The sequence below is a fragment of the Psittacula echo genome (genome assembly GCF_963264785.1).
Source record: "Psittacula echo genome assembly, chromosome: Z".
Taxonomy (NCBI): Eukaryota; Metazoa; Chordata; class Aves; order Psittaciformes; family Psittacidae; genus Psittacula; species Psittacula echo.
Window position 1 is genome coordinate 104,036,459 of NC_137742.1, and position 15,402 is coordinate 104,051,860.

General features: G+C 61.9%; 3 protein-coding genes across 4 annotated transcripts; 1 reads left to right on the forward strand and 2 right to left on the reverse strand.

Moving 5' to 3' along the window:
* Nucleotides 1–349: 349 nt before the first annotated feature.
* On the forward strand, nucleotides 350–3,371 carry IL17C (interleukin 17C; the record flags this gene model as incomplete). Its single annotated transcript, XM_080638396.1, has 4 exons — nucleotides 350–540; nucleotides 1,075–1,105; nucleotides 2,384–2,703; nucleotides 3,122–3,371. 4 exons carry the CDS (start codon nucleotides 350–352, stop codon nucleotides 3,369–3,371), a joined length of 792 nt encoding a protein of 263 aa, XP_080494522.1.
* Nucleotides 3,372–4,775: 1,404 nt separating this feature from the next.
* On the reverse strand, nucleotides 4,776–8,532 carry CYBA (cytochrome b-245 alpha chain). Its single transcript, XM_080638457.1, has 6 exons — nucleotides 8,310–8,532; nucleotides 6,563–6,632; nucleotides 6,308–6,382; nucleotides 6,015–6,098; nucleotides 5,856–5,937; nucleotides 4,776–5,767 (listed from the first exon to the last, which is right to left on the reverse strand). Exons 1-6 carry the CDS (start codon nucleotides 8,365–8,367, stop codon nucleotides 5,585–5,587), a joined length of 552 nt encoding a protein of 183 aa, XP_080494583.1. The 5' UTR covers nucleotides 8,368–8,532; the 3' UTR covers nucleotides 4,776–5,584.
* A 99-nt stretch (nucleotides 8,533–8,631) lies between these two features.
* MVD (mevalonate diphosphate decarboxylase) lies at nucleotides 8,632–13,181 on the reverse strand. Of its 2 annotated transcripts, XM_080637982.1 has the most exons (10): nucleotides 13,095–13,181; nucleotides 12,436–12,506; nucleotides 12,221–12,335; nucleotides 11,997–12,143; nucleotides 11,720–11,919; nucleotides 11,229–11,303; nucleotides 10,820–11,038; nucleotides 10,621–10,736; nucleotides 10,432–10,540; nucleotides 8,632–9,608 (listed from the first exon to the last, which is right to left on the reverse strand). In XM_080637982.1, the coding sequence occupies exons 1-10, from the start codon at nucleotides 13,150–13,152 to the stop codon at nucleotides 9,528–9,530; spliced, it is 1,191 nt and encodes a 396-aa protein (XP_080494108.1). In that variant the 5' UTR covers nucleotides 13,153–13,181; the 3' UTR covers nucleotides 8,632–9,527. The 2 variants fall into 2 exon arrangements, with proteins under 2 accessions (XP_080494108.1, XP_080494107.1); XM_080637981.1 differs by having other exon boundaries at nucleotides 11,720–12,143; nucleotides 12,221–12,506.
* Nucleotides 13,182–15,402: the final 2,221 nt, after the last annotated feature.

Consider the following 15,402-nt stretch of genomic DNA (forward strand, 5'->3'; position numbering starts at 1 on the left):
GGTGATATCACCGTGGGGCTTACGCAATGGGGCCGTGGCCTGGGGCACAGGGATCATGTCCCTGTGGGTCACGGGAGGGATGGGGGGGCTGGTGGATGGGTACCCAGGGCATCCTGTGCCCGCTGCAGCGCGTACCCATCCACCAGCCCCCCTTTCAACCCATACCACGCATTCCCACATCACTCCATACCCATTATAGGCAGCCAAACCAGTCAGCACCCCCTTCCCTACACGTCTATACATGTCTTATCACAGTGCCCCCCCCTCCATTCCCATCCATCCTCCAACCAATTTTAGGGATGCCGGGACTCCATTTCCGGGCTGGAACACGCGGGATCGAGAAGGAAGTATGACAGCCCGCGGGGAGGAGGAAGGAGCTCCGGAGCTGGAGTTTCCAGGTGTGTGTACATCACCTGCCCCAGCCCTATATAAAGGAGGCAGCAGCGGAGGTGCTGCCACTCGGCCGCCTGCATCCCAGGGGTTCGGAAGGGATCCCCCCCCCTACAGCATCCATCACCGTGTTCCTGTGCCCTCCTCATGGTAACAATGGGAATGGGGTGGGGTTAAAGGGGGAATGTGGGGCTGGGAGCATGTCTGGACACATATGTGTACTGCAGGGGGTGAGAACACACGTGTGTGTTAGGGGATCTCTGGTTTGTCGCATGTGTAAATGCACACGTGAAGTGTGTGCCCGTACATCGGCTGGTGGCTGCTGCTTCTACACATGTGTGTATGTATATGTAGAGGGAGTACAGTGCTCTGTATGTAAGGTGTGCACAGCCCCAGGCTCCTATATAGTATATATACAGTGATAAATATATGTGGGTCTGACCAGTGTTAGTACGTAGTGAGCACGGTGCTCCATGTGTATAGGGGCTGCCCAGCACAGGGTGCTCACAGCTCCAGGCACATACACTAGTGATAAACGCATGTGGTTCTGACCCATGCATGTGTCTATGTGCACTTAGAACTGTAATTCAGCTGTGTGCAGGTGTGCTGGTAACATGTGTGTTGGCACATATGCATCCATGCACGTATGATGGTGATAAATGCATGGGTTGTATGTGCCCTTAGGAGGATAATTGAGTTGCATGCAAGCGTGCTGGTAACGTGTGTTTGCACATACGTGTATTTGCATGTATGCACGTGTGCTGTTACCGCTGAGCGTGGATGCGGATGGAAGGAGTCTGTTGGGGAAGCGCAGCTCCTTGGTGTTAGGGAACCTTTCCTTGAGGAAGCTGTGAAACCTGAGCTGGGTTTTGTGATGTGGGTAAAGGAGATGAGGTTTCCATCGCTCAGATGTGCTGCGGGAGGGCACAGCCTGAGCCCGGTGCTCCTCCAGCCCAACGGCCTCTGCTTACAAAGGGCCTTTCGTTGGCCGAGCACACGGGCTGGGACCACTGTGTACACACATCTGTATGTGCATGGAAGGGGAGCGCAGGGCATGTGTGTGTATGCGTGTGCTTGTACATCCTGCGTGGACACGCACACACTGGTACTAATGCATGTTTTACACACACGTGTTCTGGTATCTCTGTGTGTGTGTGCTGATGCTGTGTATGTGTAACTACATGTGTGCTGGCACTCTGTGTGTTTGTATGTACAGGTATTCTGTGTGTGCGTATGTAAATGTACCTCTGTGTGTGTGTGTACACACATATATAGGACTGGAGCAGCTCTGCTCTGGAGCCAGGCTGAGAGAGCTGGGCTGGGGCAGCCTGGAGAAGAGAAGGCTCCTGAAGGGGAGACCTTAGAGCAGCTCCAGTGCCTAAAGGGGCTGCAGGAAACCTGGAGAGGGGCTTGGGACAAGGGCCTGTAGGGACAGGCCAAGGGGAATGGCTTTAACCTGCCAGAGGAGAGACTGAGATGAGCTCTTAGGCAGAAGCTCTTCCCTGTGAGGGTGCTGAGGCGCTGGCACAGGGTGCCCAGAGAAGCTGTGGCTGCCCCATCCCTGGCAGTGTTCAAGGCCAGGTTGGACACAGGGGCTTGGAGCAAGCTGCTCCAGTGGAAGGTGTCCCTGCCCGTGGCAGGGGTTGGAGCTGGAGGAGCTTTAAGGTCCCTTCCACCCCAACCAGGCTGTGTTGCCATGGTTCCATGTACAGGTGTGTGTACATGCATACACAGACGTGAGCTGCTCCTTGGCAATGGGGGTGTACACACATGTCCAGGTACCCTGTGTGCGTGCACCCCCATGCGCTGCCGCTGCGTGCACGTGTGTGCAGGCACACGTGTGCTGATGCTCTGCACATCCAAACCCATGGCGCTGGGGGGCGGGGGGGGGCTGTGGGTCTCTGCTCTGTGCCGCATCCCCATGGGGGCAGTGGGTAGGTGATGGGTGTCCTGCACACACGGTGTCCCCGCACTGACCCCGTCTCTCCCGCAGGGCTGGCTCGCTGCCCTGGCCCTGCTGTGGACCCTGGTGCTGTGCCGTGGCCTGCGCCGCCCCGTGCCCCATCCGCATGTGCCCTGCTACAGCGCTGGGGACCTGCGCGACGGCGAAGCCCCCGCGCCGCTGCTGGGCCGCAGCCTGCGCTGGGACCACTACGTCCCGGTGCAGTTGGTGCCGCAGCTCGAGCGCCTGCAGGACAGCCCCGGCCACCGGCGGCACCGGCGGCACGGGGAGCACGCCTGCCCCGCGCTGCAGCTGCGCACCGGGCTGCACAGCGAGCCCCACGAGCGCTCCATCTCCCCGTGGCGATACCGGTGAGTGAACCCTCCCATTGCGCTGTGCCTCGGGTTCCTGAGCATCCCTTCAACACCAGCATCAGGTTCCCCGAGCATCCCTCAAACATCATCATCGGCTTCCCCAAGCATCCCTTCAACACCACCAGGTTCCCTGAGCATCCCTTGAACACCAGCATCAGGTTAACCAAGCATCCCTTCAACATCAGCATCAGGTTCCCAGAGCATCCCTTGAACATGAGCATCAGCTTCCTCAAGCATCCTTTAAACACCAGCACCAGGTTCCTTGAGCATCCCTCAAACACCAGCATCAGCTTCCCCGAGCATCCCTTGAACACCAGCATCACCTTCCCCGAGCGTGCCTCACCTACCCCTGGTCAAAGGGGATGATTGGGGCGCACAGGGCCTCACTGACGATGCCACCCATTCCCCCCCGCAGCATCGATGAGGACGAGGACCGGTACCCACGCAAGCTCGCCTTCGCCGAGTGCCTCTGCAGCGGCTGCGTGGACGTCAAGACGGGCCGGGAGACGACGTCGCTCAACTCGGTGCTCATCTACCAGACCATGATGGTGCTGCGGCGCAAGCCCTGCCCGCGCCCCACCGGCCCCGGCCTTTTCACCTTCGACGTGGACTACATCAAGGTGCCTGTGGGCTGCACGTGCGTCCTGCCCCGCACCGGGCGCTGAGCATCCCCCCCCCAGCTCCTGTGGAGCCCCGTAGCGTGACCGTGTCACCGCATCCACCCTGACCCGTGCTTGTTTTAGAGCACCCCCCAACCCCTCACCCTGTTATTTATGTTATTTATGAGCCTTGTTGCTGGGGATCCCCCTTTTAACCCGTTATTTATTGCTGATGCCGCCACCAAGGCTGCAACTCCAGGGCCAGCATCACCCAATGGTGCCCATGGCCCTGCAGCCGGACCCTGCGAGCGCTGCCCGGAGGCTCGCTGGTTATTTATTCCCCCTCCAAAATCCTATTTATTGTCTCCTCTGTGTGTGCTATTTAATACTGGCAGCCTGCAAATAAAGGCCGACACCCCCACTATGGTGCCTGCTCCGTTCCCATCCATGGGGGGCACATTCACGGGTGTCCCATGGGGTGATGCTCGCCATCTCCCAGCCCCAGTGTGGTGGGTAAAGCCCCAGCGCATCCATTGCACAGGGGAGGGATGCAGGGGAGCCCCATCCCCTCGGGGACCGGCCCTGCGCCCGCAGCACCGCCCGCAGCTTCCCCGGGGCACCACGGGCCCAGCGCCCCCTGCTGGGGACACCCCGTGCCCGCAGCACCCCCATTGCGGTGTGGACCCAGCACCCCTTGTCCTGTCCCTACAGTCCCTGATGAAGAGTCCCTCTCCAGCATCCTTGTAGGCCCCCTTCAGATACTGGAAGCTGTTCTGAGGTCTCCACGCAGCCTTCTCTTCTCCAGGCTGAACAGCCCCAACTTTCTCAGCCTGTCCCCATACAGGAGGTGCTCCAGTCCCTGAGCATCCTCGTGGCCTCCTCTGGACTTGTTCCAACAGCTCCATGTCCTTATGTTGAGGACACCAGCACTGCACAGGGCTGCAAGTGGGGTCTCACAGAGCAGAGCAGAGGGGCAGGATCACCTCCATGACCTGCTGCTCCCAGCCCAGCACACCGATGGTTTCTGGGCTCCAGCACACACTGATGGGCACGTTCAGTCTCAGCATCGAGCAGCAATGATCCCACATCGCACCCCCAGCACTGACTGGAGCAGGGAGGGCAATGTCCCCCCACTGCCAGGGGTGTCACCCCAGGCTTTGGGGGCTCCTCTGGGCATACGTAGGGTGTAGGCCCATGTACAGCCATTCACATCCACCCCACCATTGGGTCCATTTATGGGGGTACAGGACTACGTGTGTCCCCCCATGTCCCGTCACTCTACCCATGAGCGATCACACTGCACCGTGTTTGCCCGTAACTGCACTATTTGTCCTTAAACGCCACTCAATGGTCCTAACCCCCCCCAAATCCATCCCCATCAGCCACAGCCCCCCTGGAGTGGGAAGCAGGAGGATCCAGGGTCTTTCCCAACCTTTATTGCAACTGCACAAGTGACAAAAAGCAGCGAGAGCCGGTGTGGAGCGGAGCTGCTGATCCCCATCATGGGGAGATGGAGATCTCCTGGGGAGCTGGTGTTCCACAGGGATTTGCGGATCCCGGAGAACTGGGGGCTGCTTGGAGAGCTGGGCCCCTCAGGGAGCTGAGCATCACTGGGGATTTGGGGATAGTGGGGAGCCCAGGGGGAACTGATGATCCCCAGGGATTTGGGGACCTGGGGAAACTATGGGACCTGAAGATCCCTCATGGAGCTGAGCATCCCTGTGGATCTGGGGATCCCTAAGAGATGGGAAGCCCCTGGAAGCTGGAGATGCCTCATTGAACTGAGCATCCCTGGAGATTTGGGGATCCACAGGAGATGGGCAGCCCCTGGGATCTGGAGACCCCACACGGACCTGAGCATCCCTGGGGATTTGGGGAGCCTGTGGAAGCTCGAGATGCCTCATTGAACTGAGCATCTCTTGGGATTTGAGGATCCACAGGAGATGGGAGCCCCTGGGAGCTAGAGACCCCCTAGGAGCTGAGCATCCCTGTGGATCTGGGGACTCCCCAGGAATCCCAGGGAGAACTGATGATCCTCATGGATTGGGGGATCCCAAGGAGCTGTGGACCCCCCAGGAGCTGAGCATCCCTTGGGATTTGAGGATCCACAGGAGATGGGAGCCCCTGGCACCTGGAGACCCCCCAGGACCGGAGTATCCCTGTGGATTTGAAGATCCCCGTGAGCCGAGCACCCCATTCCCCCCCCAGCAGCTGCAGTACATTGGGAAGCAGGAGCACGAGCAGCAGCAGCATCAGCATCAGGAGGGTCCCCCCCTCCATCACTCAGCCTCCACGGGGATGGGGTTCACCTGACCCCCCCCCTCCGCCGGCTGCTTCCTGCGGGCGTCCGGGGGGGGCCGTGGCGGGGGGTTGCTGGGGGGCTGCTTGATGGTGCCCCACACGGGCGGCCGCTCCCGGGGCTGCTGCTCAATGGGGCTCCACTCCTCCCCACGCACCGCGGCCTGCGAGCATGAGGGGGGGCATTGGGAATGGGGTTCTCCAATGGGACCCCCCCCATAAACCTGCCCTCCCTGTCCCCTCTGCACTCACCAGCAGGTAGATGCCGCTGGCGATGCCCAAGCAGACGGTGCCCAGGATGGTGGAGAGGAGGAAGCCGGCGGGGACAGCCAGGCTGTGTGTGGACACTGGATGGGTTAGAAGGGGCTGATCGGGGGCTGCACCCCGATCCCGACCCCATACCCCACTTACGCGGCGTGCAGGACGGCTCGGATGTAGTAATTCCTTGTGAGGGGTCCAAAGAGCTTCACCACCGCCGTCAGGTACTTCTGGCCGCTGCAGAGCGACAATGGGGGGTCAGAACCCAGGGGGATACCCAAAGGACCCCCATTCCATGCTGTCTGTCCATGGGATACCCCAAGGAACCCATCCATGGGATACAGCCCTGTTCCCATCCCGTCGCTCCCAACCCCGGTGCCATGTCCCTGTGTTTGGGGGGTACCAGGACCCCCAATCACAGGGATGGGGGGGGGCACCCCACTTACCACCTCTCCATGGTGGAGCCCTTCTTCCTCTTGCTCCTTGGGTACTCGAGCAGGCAGACCAGGACACCTGCAGCGCTTTTGGGGGGGGGTGTCAAGGAAAGGGATGCTCAGGGGCCAGATGAGTCCAATCCAGTCAAAAACAGGGCAGGGAAAGAAAGACTTGGGCCCCTGTTATGCACGGGGGGGTGTTTCCTGCTGTCCATGCCGGTCTGGGCATGGATTTCCCGCTCCCAAGCATCCTCTCCATAAGGATACATGGCGTACGCCGCGAAGTACCAGCCCTTGAACTGCCCTGCCACGGCCACGATCCCGCCTGTCAGCATGACTGTGGGGCAGAGCTGGGGTGGTGGGTCCCTGCTGCGGACACGGCATCCCAACCCGGGATACGGCATCCCAACTGGGACACAGCACCCCCAACCTGGGATACAGCATCCCAACCTGGGATACGGCATCCCAACTGGGATACAGCACCCCCAACCCGGGATAGAGCATCCCAACCTGGGATATGGCATCTCAGCCTCGGATACAGCACCCCCAAACTGGGACACTGCATCCCAACCCAGGATATGGCATCCCAATCTGGGGTACGGCATCTCAACCTGGGACACACAACCCCAACCCGGGATAGAGCATCCCAACTAGGGATATGGCATCCCAATCTACGATACAGCATCTGAACCTGGGATACAGCACCCCCAAACCGGGACACAGCATCCCAAACTAAGATACGGCACCCCAACAAGGTATATGGCATCCCAACCTGGGATACAGCACCCCAATCCAGCATATAACCCCCCAACCCGGGATACAATACCCCAACACAGGCCACAGCAGTGCAAACTAGGATACACCCCCCCAATCTGGGATACAACCCCCCTAATCCAAGATACAACCCATCAACCAGGAACACTGCCTGCAACCAGGGATAGGGCTTCCCAAACCCAGGATACACCCCCCAAACCGGGATGTGCCCCCCCCCAGTCCAGGACTGTGGTCCCTGTACGCCAACACGCGGGGTGCGGGCGCTGCTGTGTGCGGGGAGCCCCTGGACTGAAGGGAAGGGAACCGGCGGGGGGGGCTCCAGGATGGGGCTGACCCCGGGGGGAGCTTTTGGCACCGTGGCCACTGCCCGCCCTCTCCCTCGAGCCTTTGCCCTGTGCGGGCAGGAAGCCTCGGGGGGGGGAAGGAGGAGGAGGAGGGACCGGAGGGGCCCGAGGAGGAAGAGGAGGCTCCCGCCCTGCGCAATCCCAACGGGACCGCACTTCGCGGACGGCCCCGCCGCCTCCCGCTTGCGACATCGCGGAAACCCCCGGCGCTCCCCCACCCATGCACCCCCCAACAACACCCCTGAACCCCAGACCTTAACCCTGCACCCCCCATCCCTCTGCACCCCCAAACCTGGTCCTGCACCCCCAAACCATGCGCTCCTCAAACCCTGCACCCCCCCCACCCCTGAACCCCCAGACCTTAACCCTGCACCCCCCATCCCTCTGTACCCCCAAAGACTGATCCTGCACCCCCCAAACCCTGATCCTGCACTTCCAAAACCCTGCACCCCCTAAGCCGCGCGCCTGCACCAAAAGCCCCTGCACCCCCAGGCCCTACCCCTGACCCCCAGTTCCTCTGCATCCCTATCCCTGCACCCCCAAATACCACCCCGGAACCCCCAGACCATACCCGTGCACCCAACATCCCTCTGTACCCCCAAACCCTGATCCTGCACCCCCCAAGCCCTGCCCCTGGACCAAAAGCCCTTGCACCCCCAGACCCTAGCCCTGACCCCCCATTCCTCTGCACCCCCCCAAACCCTGCACCCCCAGACCCTGATAACCCAGACCCTGCACCCTCTGCCCTTGCACCCCCCAAAACCCTACCCCTGACCCCTCATCACTCCTCTGCAGCCTCACCCCTCTGCACCCCCTCAAACCCTGTCCCTGCACCCCCAAACCCTACATTCCAGCCCCTGTGCACCCCCATCCCCTGCTCCCCCCCCCGCACTCACTGAGCCCGGCCGCCAGCGCCTGCTCGTTGGCCCACATGGCCCACTCGATCTGCCCCATGGCTCCCCCGAGCCCCTTCGGCTGCGCTCGGCCCGGTTCGGGTCGCCCCGGTTCGCTTCGGCTCGGCTCGACCAGGAAGGCTGATGCGCAACCAGCGCCGGTCACGCCCCTTCCCGGAAGCCACGCCCCTCTCTCGTAGGCCACGCCCCCATTGAGACCCGCTCCAGCCCCTAACCAGGGGTCACACCGGGACACAGGGGTCGTGCACAGGGGGTCACGGGAGGACACGGGACATGTGGAGCGATGAGGATGGTTCAAGGGGGTCCGGTCCAGGGGGGCAGGATCAGCCCTATGAGGGTCACTGAGGGGAACAGGGGGCACGTGGGGTGACAAGGGTGATGCTGAGGGACAGGATCAGGCCCAGCAGGGACATCTGAGAGACAGGATCAGTCCTTCTCTGCAAGTCCTTCTCCCTGCAAGGGCCACGGGGAGACAGGATCAGCCCTTCAAGGGACACAAGACAGCATCAGTCCTAGCAGGGCAGCACGAGGGAAAAGGGAACAGAAGCAGCCCCACAATGGACATGGGGTGGACAGGCTTCCGTATCAGCCTTCTAGTGTCTGAAAGGGCCTACAAGGATGCTGGGGAGAGACTCTTCATCAGGGACTGCAGTGACAGGACAAGGGGTGACGGGTTCAAACTGAAACGGGAAGTTTAGATTGGATATAAGGAAGAAATTCTTTACTGTAGGGGTGGTGAGGCACTGGAATGGGTTGCCCAGGGAAGCTGTGAATGCTCCATCCTTGACGGTGTTCAAGGCCAGGTTGGACAGAGCCTTGGGTGCCATGGTTTAGTGTGAGGTGTTCCTGCCCATGGCAGGGGGTTGGAACTGGATGTTCCAACTATTCTATGACTCTATGACAGGGGAAGGACAAATTCACATGGGGTGACAGAGGTTGTGCAGGGAAGGGAGGATCAGTCTCAGCCTGGCAGGCAGAGCCCCGAGGACGAACCAGCCCTGCCTCCTGTCCCCAACCCCAGCATCGCCTGTGGAGCCTGGGCACCCCAGAACAGCACTGCAGAAGCCCTATTTCCTTACAAAAGAGTAAAAACCAGCCCTGGGGTCACAACCTGCCCAGGGCTGGGGACAGCTTCGCACCAGGGTGGCACCAGCAGAGCCCCCTGGCACATCACGGTTGTCCCTGGCGGTGTCACCGGGCTCAGGCTGTCCGGCGGGGCAGCCCATCTGCTCCCAGGAGGTGTTGGCTGGGGTCATCCAGGAACTGGGGTCCAGGGCCGGGCTGTGGGGCAGGAGACGGGTTAGGGGCACCAGGGAGCTCCACTGCCTGCAGGACAGCCCTTTGGGGCTGGGGGACAGCTCTGGGCCCCACAGACCTCAAAAGGGCACCCCACGGGTCATGCCCATGGGAACATGTCTAAGGATGGGGACAGGGACAGCGTCCCGCACACAACCCTCAGGATGGGGACAGGGATGGGAATGGGGTGCTGTGTACCCTTGGGGATGGGGATAGCAGCTCATGCACAACCCTGCAGATGGGGACAAGTTCTCACACACCCTCACTGGGATGGGAATGGGAACAGGGTCCTGTGCACTCTTGGGAACAGGGGTGGGGTTCTGCACACAACTCTGGGGATCGGATAGGGTCCTTTACACCCTGGGGGACAGGGATGGGGTCGCGTGCACCCCTGGAGATAGGGTCCTGCAGACACCCCTGGGGATGGGGCTAGGGATGGGGTCTCACATAGCCTCATAGAGACAGGGACAGAGTCCAGTACAACTCTGGTGACAGGGATGGGGTCACACACACACCCCTGGGGATGAGAATGGGGTCCTGTGGACCCTTCAGGACAGGGATGGTGTCATGTGCACCCCTGGAGACAGAGTCTTGCAGACCCCCTGGGGAAGGGGTCTCACATAACCCACAGATGGAAACAGGGTCCTATACACCCCTGGGGACAGGACAGGGCCACACACAGATCCCTGGGGACAGGGATGGGGTCTCATGCACAACCCCGGGAATGTGGGTGTGGATGGGGTCCCACACCCAGCCCTGGTGATAGGCACATGGGCTCCCCTGCCCCATGCTCCCCCCAGCCCCATACCTTGGTGTGCAGGATGTACTGGACAGCCCCCGGCACCGGCTCAGCCACCACGGCTGTGAGCAGCTCCTCTGGCAGCGAGGCTGAGCTCACAGGGAGCCCACGCACAAACCTGCAGCACAGCGGAGCCATCAGCCCCTGCCACAGCCCCACCACCCTGTGCCCCACAGTGAGCCATAGCATTGCCCTTACTGGTCCCCGTTGGTGGCCGGGGGGAAACTGCGTCTCACCACCTCCACGAACTCGGCCACGGTGTCAGCCAACAAGAAGATGACGGCGTTGGGGCCGGCATCAAAGGTGTACGCTACCTGTGGTGAGATGAGACCCAACATGGGGTGAGGGACCACAGCACCGGAGCACACCCAGAGCCCCATGGGGCCAGCGTGAGTACCTTGGTGCACCCGTGGTGGGCATTGAAGCGGTGCGCTAAGGCGATGATGTGCCGTGAGATGTCATTGAGGTAGAAGATGGGGGGGAAGGTGTCGAGGCAGGTGGCGTGGAACTGGTTGCTGTCCTGCATGGTGAGCTGCCCGAAGCCCTCGAAGTCCCGCTCACGGATGTGCTGCACCATCAGCGCCAGGCGCTCCGGAACCACCACCTCTGCGCGGTGCTGCCGTGATTGGAGCCGTGGTCACCCCAGTTTGGTGACACCCACAGCACCCACAGCACCCTGTGGGGTTCACTCAACACCCCTCATGCTCTCTCAGGGCTCCCGATCATGGAGAAATACCATCTAATGGGATTCAGGACCCCAAATCCTGCCTGCAGGCAGCTGTGCTGGGCAGGACTGAGCTCCCTACCTTCAGCAAGGGGCTGGTGTCCACGCTGGTCTGCATCCCTGCTGTGCTGCCAACCTGCTTCTTCTCACCACTGACCTGGTGGGGTACAGACAATGGGTTATAACACCCCCTGTGAGCCCCCATCCCCAGTAAGAGGCACCCTCTGATCCCAAAGCCCCAACACGGGGGCATCCCCTGATCCCCAAGCCCCACCAAGGGGCATCCCTAAGCCCCCAGCCCCAGCACGAGGTATTCCCTGGTCCCCCTGCCCCAGCAAGCTGCACCCCCTGATTCTGAAGCCCCAGCAAGGAGCATCCCCTGATCCTGAAGCCCCAGCAAGGAGCATCCCCTGATCCCCAAGCCCCAACAAGGCGCATCCCCTGATCCTCCCACCCCCAGCAAGGGGGCACCCTTTGATCCCCAGGGTCAGCACCCACATAATGTTGGGGTGCTACACCACCATCGCCAAGAGGTGGTGGTTACAGCCACACACCCCATCCCCATCCCCTCACCACCAAGACGAGGACCCTGAGCTCGGGCCAATGCGTTTCAGGGGCCACTTGCTGCGCGATGCTGTCCCTGCCATCCGGCCGCTCGCCCCGCTGCCACTGCACGAAGCCCCCCAGCATGCTGCGGCAGGCACTGCCCGAGCCGCGCCGTGCCACCTCCGACAGCTCGCCCTCCACGCCGTACAGCCGCGCCAGCGTGGACACTGCAGGGACGGGGATGGGGTCAGGATGGTGGGGACAGGCCTGGGATGCGGTGTCCCCCGTGTCCCGGCTCACCCACCCAGGCAGGCGTAGCCGGCAGCAGAGGATGCCAAACCGGCTGCGGTGGGGAAGTTGTTCTTGGTGGCGATGTGGACCTTGTAGGAGAGGCTGAGCGAGGCCGTGTCCTCCGTGCTGTTGCCCCGGCGCTTTCGGGCCAGGCGCCGCACTGTGAAGGATACAGGGAGGAATTGGGGTTGCAGTGGGGAGCAGCACTCCCCGGTGGATGGGATGGGGGACACTCACCCTCCTGCAGGCAGGCCTGCAGCCGGGGGTGCCCCACATCCGCCTCCTCCCCATTCAGCCATAGCCGGTCCTCTGTGAAGTCCCGGCTGGCGGTGGCCGTGGTGGTGGTCTTGAGCTGCAGGGAGATGGGGGTCAGTGCAGTCGGGGCTTTCACAGCCCCCCTGCATGGGATGGGGGGCAGAGAGGCCTGAGCCTGGTCCTGACCCCATCCCAACCTGGTCCTGGTGCAGCGTGACGCTCAGGGAGGAGTTGATGGGCAGGATGAGGTCATTGTCCCGCTTGCCCCCTGCAAGAGAGAACACAGCATGGCATGGCATGGCACAGCTCAGCACAGGCAGGTACGGCACCACATCACTCGGCATGGCACAGGATGAACAGGGTTTGGAAAGACTTTGAGAGCATCAACCCCAAACATTATCCCACTAACCCATGGCACTGAGGCCTCATCTCCACAATGTATGAACACTTGCAGGAACAGTGCCTGCAGCCCTGCCCTGGGCAGCCTGTGCCAATGCCTGAGCACCCTCTGGGGCAGGAGTTGTTCCTCAGCTCCATCTAAACCTGCCCTGGTGCAGCTTGAGGCCGGTTCCTCTTGTCCCATCCCTTGTTCCTTGGGAGCAGAGCCCAGGCCCACCTCACTACACCCCTCTCAGGCAGTGATACAGAGCCATAAGGTCCCCCTGAGCCCCGCATGGCACATACAGCATAGCGCGGTCCAGCACAGCACGGCCCGATGCGGCCTGGCACGGCCTGGCACATCCCGTCACCGCACCTCCGCTCACTCCCACCCCAGCCCGCACCGGGTGTCCCCAAGCCGGGCTCGGAAGGGGCTCGGTCCCGGTCCCGGTCCCTGTCCCTGTCCGGCGGCACTCACAGTACTTGATGACGGCGATGTTGACGGGCGCCGTGCAGGTCACCGTGGCCACCGACATCGCGCTGCGGGCGCTGCGGGCACGGCGCGGGCGGCATCAAGCCCTGGTCCCGCACCAGGCACGTCATCGTGGCCTGCGGATGGTTCCCGCCTCTCCATTGGCCGGTTCCGCAGCGCCCGGCTCCTGGCATCCAATGGCAGCGATCGGACCACGGTGAGGCTCCGCCCCCCTCCCCGCCCCGCCGGCGCTGGGATCGGCGTGTGGGGGAGCCATCTTCGAGTCGGGAAGGGGCAGCGCATGCGCAGTGTCGGCAGTGCGGCGCCAGTGCCCCCCAGTGACCGTCAGTGTCCCTCAGTGCTTCCAGTGACCGTCAGTGCCCCCCAGTGCTTCCAGTGCCCCCAGTGCTCCCAGTGCTTCCAGTGCCCCCAGTGCTTCCAGTGCTCCCAGTGCCCCCCAATGCTTCCAGTGCTCCCAGTGCCCCCAGTGCCCCCAATGCTTCCAGTGCCTCCAGTGCCCCCCAGTGCCCCCAGTGCTCCCATTGCCCCCAATGCCCCCAGTGCTTCCAGTGCTCCCAGTGCCCCCGAGTGCTCCCAGTGCCTCCAGTGCCCCCAGTGCTCCCATTGCCCCCACTACCCCCCAGTGTTTCCAGTGTTGCCAGTGCCCCCCAGTGCCCCCAGTGTCTCCAGTGCTCCCAGTGTTCCCATTGCCTCCAGTACTCCCAGTGCCCCCTAGTGTCCCCCAGTGTCCCCAGTGCCCCCAGTGTTCCCTATCCCCGCAGTGTTCCCAATGCTCCCAAAACTCCAAACCCCCAGTTCTCCAGTGTTACTGCAACGTTCCCCACTCCCTCATTACCTCCAGTATCCCTGATGCCCCAGCTCTCCCAGTTATCCCAGCACTGCCCCAGTGTCTCCAGTGCTCGCAGTACCCCTATACCACATCCCATCCCAATGCTCCCAATATCCCCAGTGCTCCTCGAGTGCTTCCAGTGTCTTCACAGCCCCCAGTGCTCCCAGTATGCACTGTACCCCAATATCCCAGTGCCCCTCCACTGGGCCCAGTGCCTCCAGCATCCCTCCAGTGCTTCCATTCCCCTCTCAGTGCTCCCAATGCCCTCAGTACAGCAGGGGCTGGAGGGCCCCATTCATCCCTGTGGTCACTCACTGCAGTATAAAATACCCCCAGCTGCGGGTGTTGGGGGGGGATGTGGGTGACACCATGGTGCCCTCTCGGTGGCAGGGCAGGGGGTCCCTGGCCCCACATCCTGGTATTTATAGGCATTTTCCATGGGTGGGAGCGGAGGACCCGGCATGTGGCTATTCTGGGATGTGGGATTCTTTCCCCTCAGCTGCGGGACCCGATTCAGCAGCAGGGATGCACATAGCAGCTTCCTCTGGCACCCACCTAAACCAGCCTGCTCCCTCCTCCATGCTCTGGCACAAGGGTCCCCACCACCATGTACCAGGGTACTGGGGGCCATAGGGATGGCACTGGGACCCCTGCAGTGGGGATAGTCCCACTGTCGTCATCCAGACACTGGACATGCCATAGGGATGCTCAGGGCCACTTGCAGGGTGTCCTTGTCCCCACCGTCTCTGCCATCCCAGCCCTATTTGGCCAGGCCAGACCCCAGCATGGCACCAGGGTTCTTTTTAGGGGCCCTGCTGCATCCCCCTCCAGGCTGGGAGCTGTGGGGATGCAGGACAGGAGGAAGATGCTCTACAGAACACATAGAGGGTCCAGCAGTGAGATTCCAGCCAGATCCTGCCCCAGGGCTGGTGGGACACGATGCTGGCTGAGCAGGGAAAGCTGTGCCAGCAATGGGGAACATGCTTTCCTTGCTCGTGTGTCCCCCACACTGTGTCCCTGTGTTGTGTCCCTGCAGGTACCAGTAGGTGCCATAAGGACCCAGGGCTCATTAGTAAGGGGCCAGCTGCTTGCAGGTGCAAGGGACAGCACTGGTGACAGTCGTGTCCCCAAGTACTGCCACCACAAACGGGATCCCACTGCCTGTAGCATCCCCATGGCATGAGGTGGGACAGGACAGAGCAGACCCTTGGCTCATTGGGACCCCCAACACCCCTTCTCCCTGCAGGCACAAGCAGACACGGTATTGGTGGTGGCCATCATTGCATGGCCACACATCCATCCCCTCTGCTGCTGTGCCCTCCTGGCCCTGGAAGGCCTCACAGGGGCTGCTTGGGGAGCAGATAAGGGGGTTCCTCAATGTCATCAGCCCTGGCCATCATGTCCCCAAGATTTACACTTGGGGGAACAGGAGTGCTGGGACAAGGGTGAACCCTGTACTGCTCC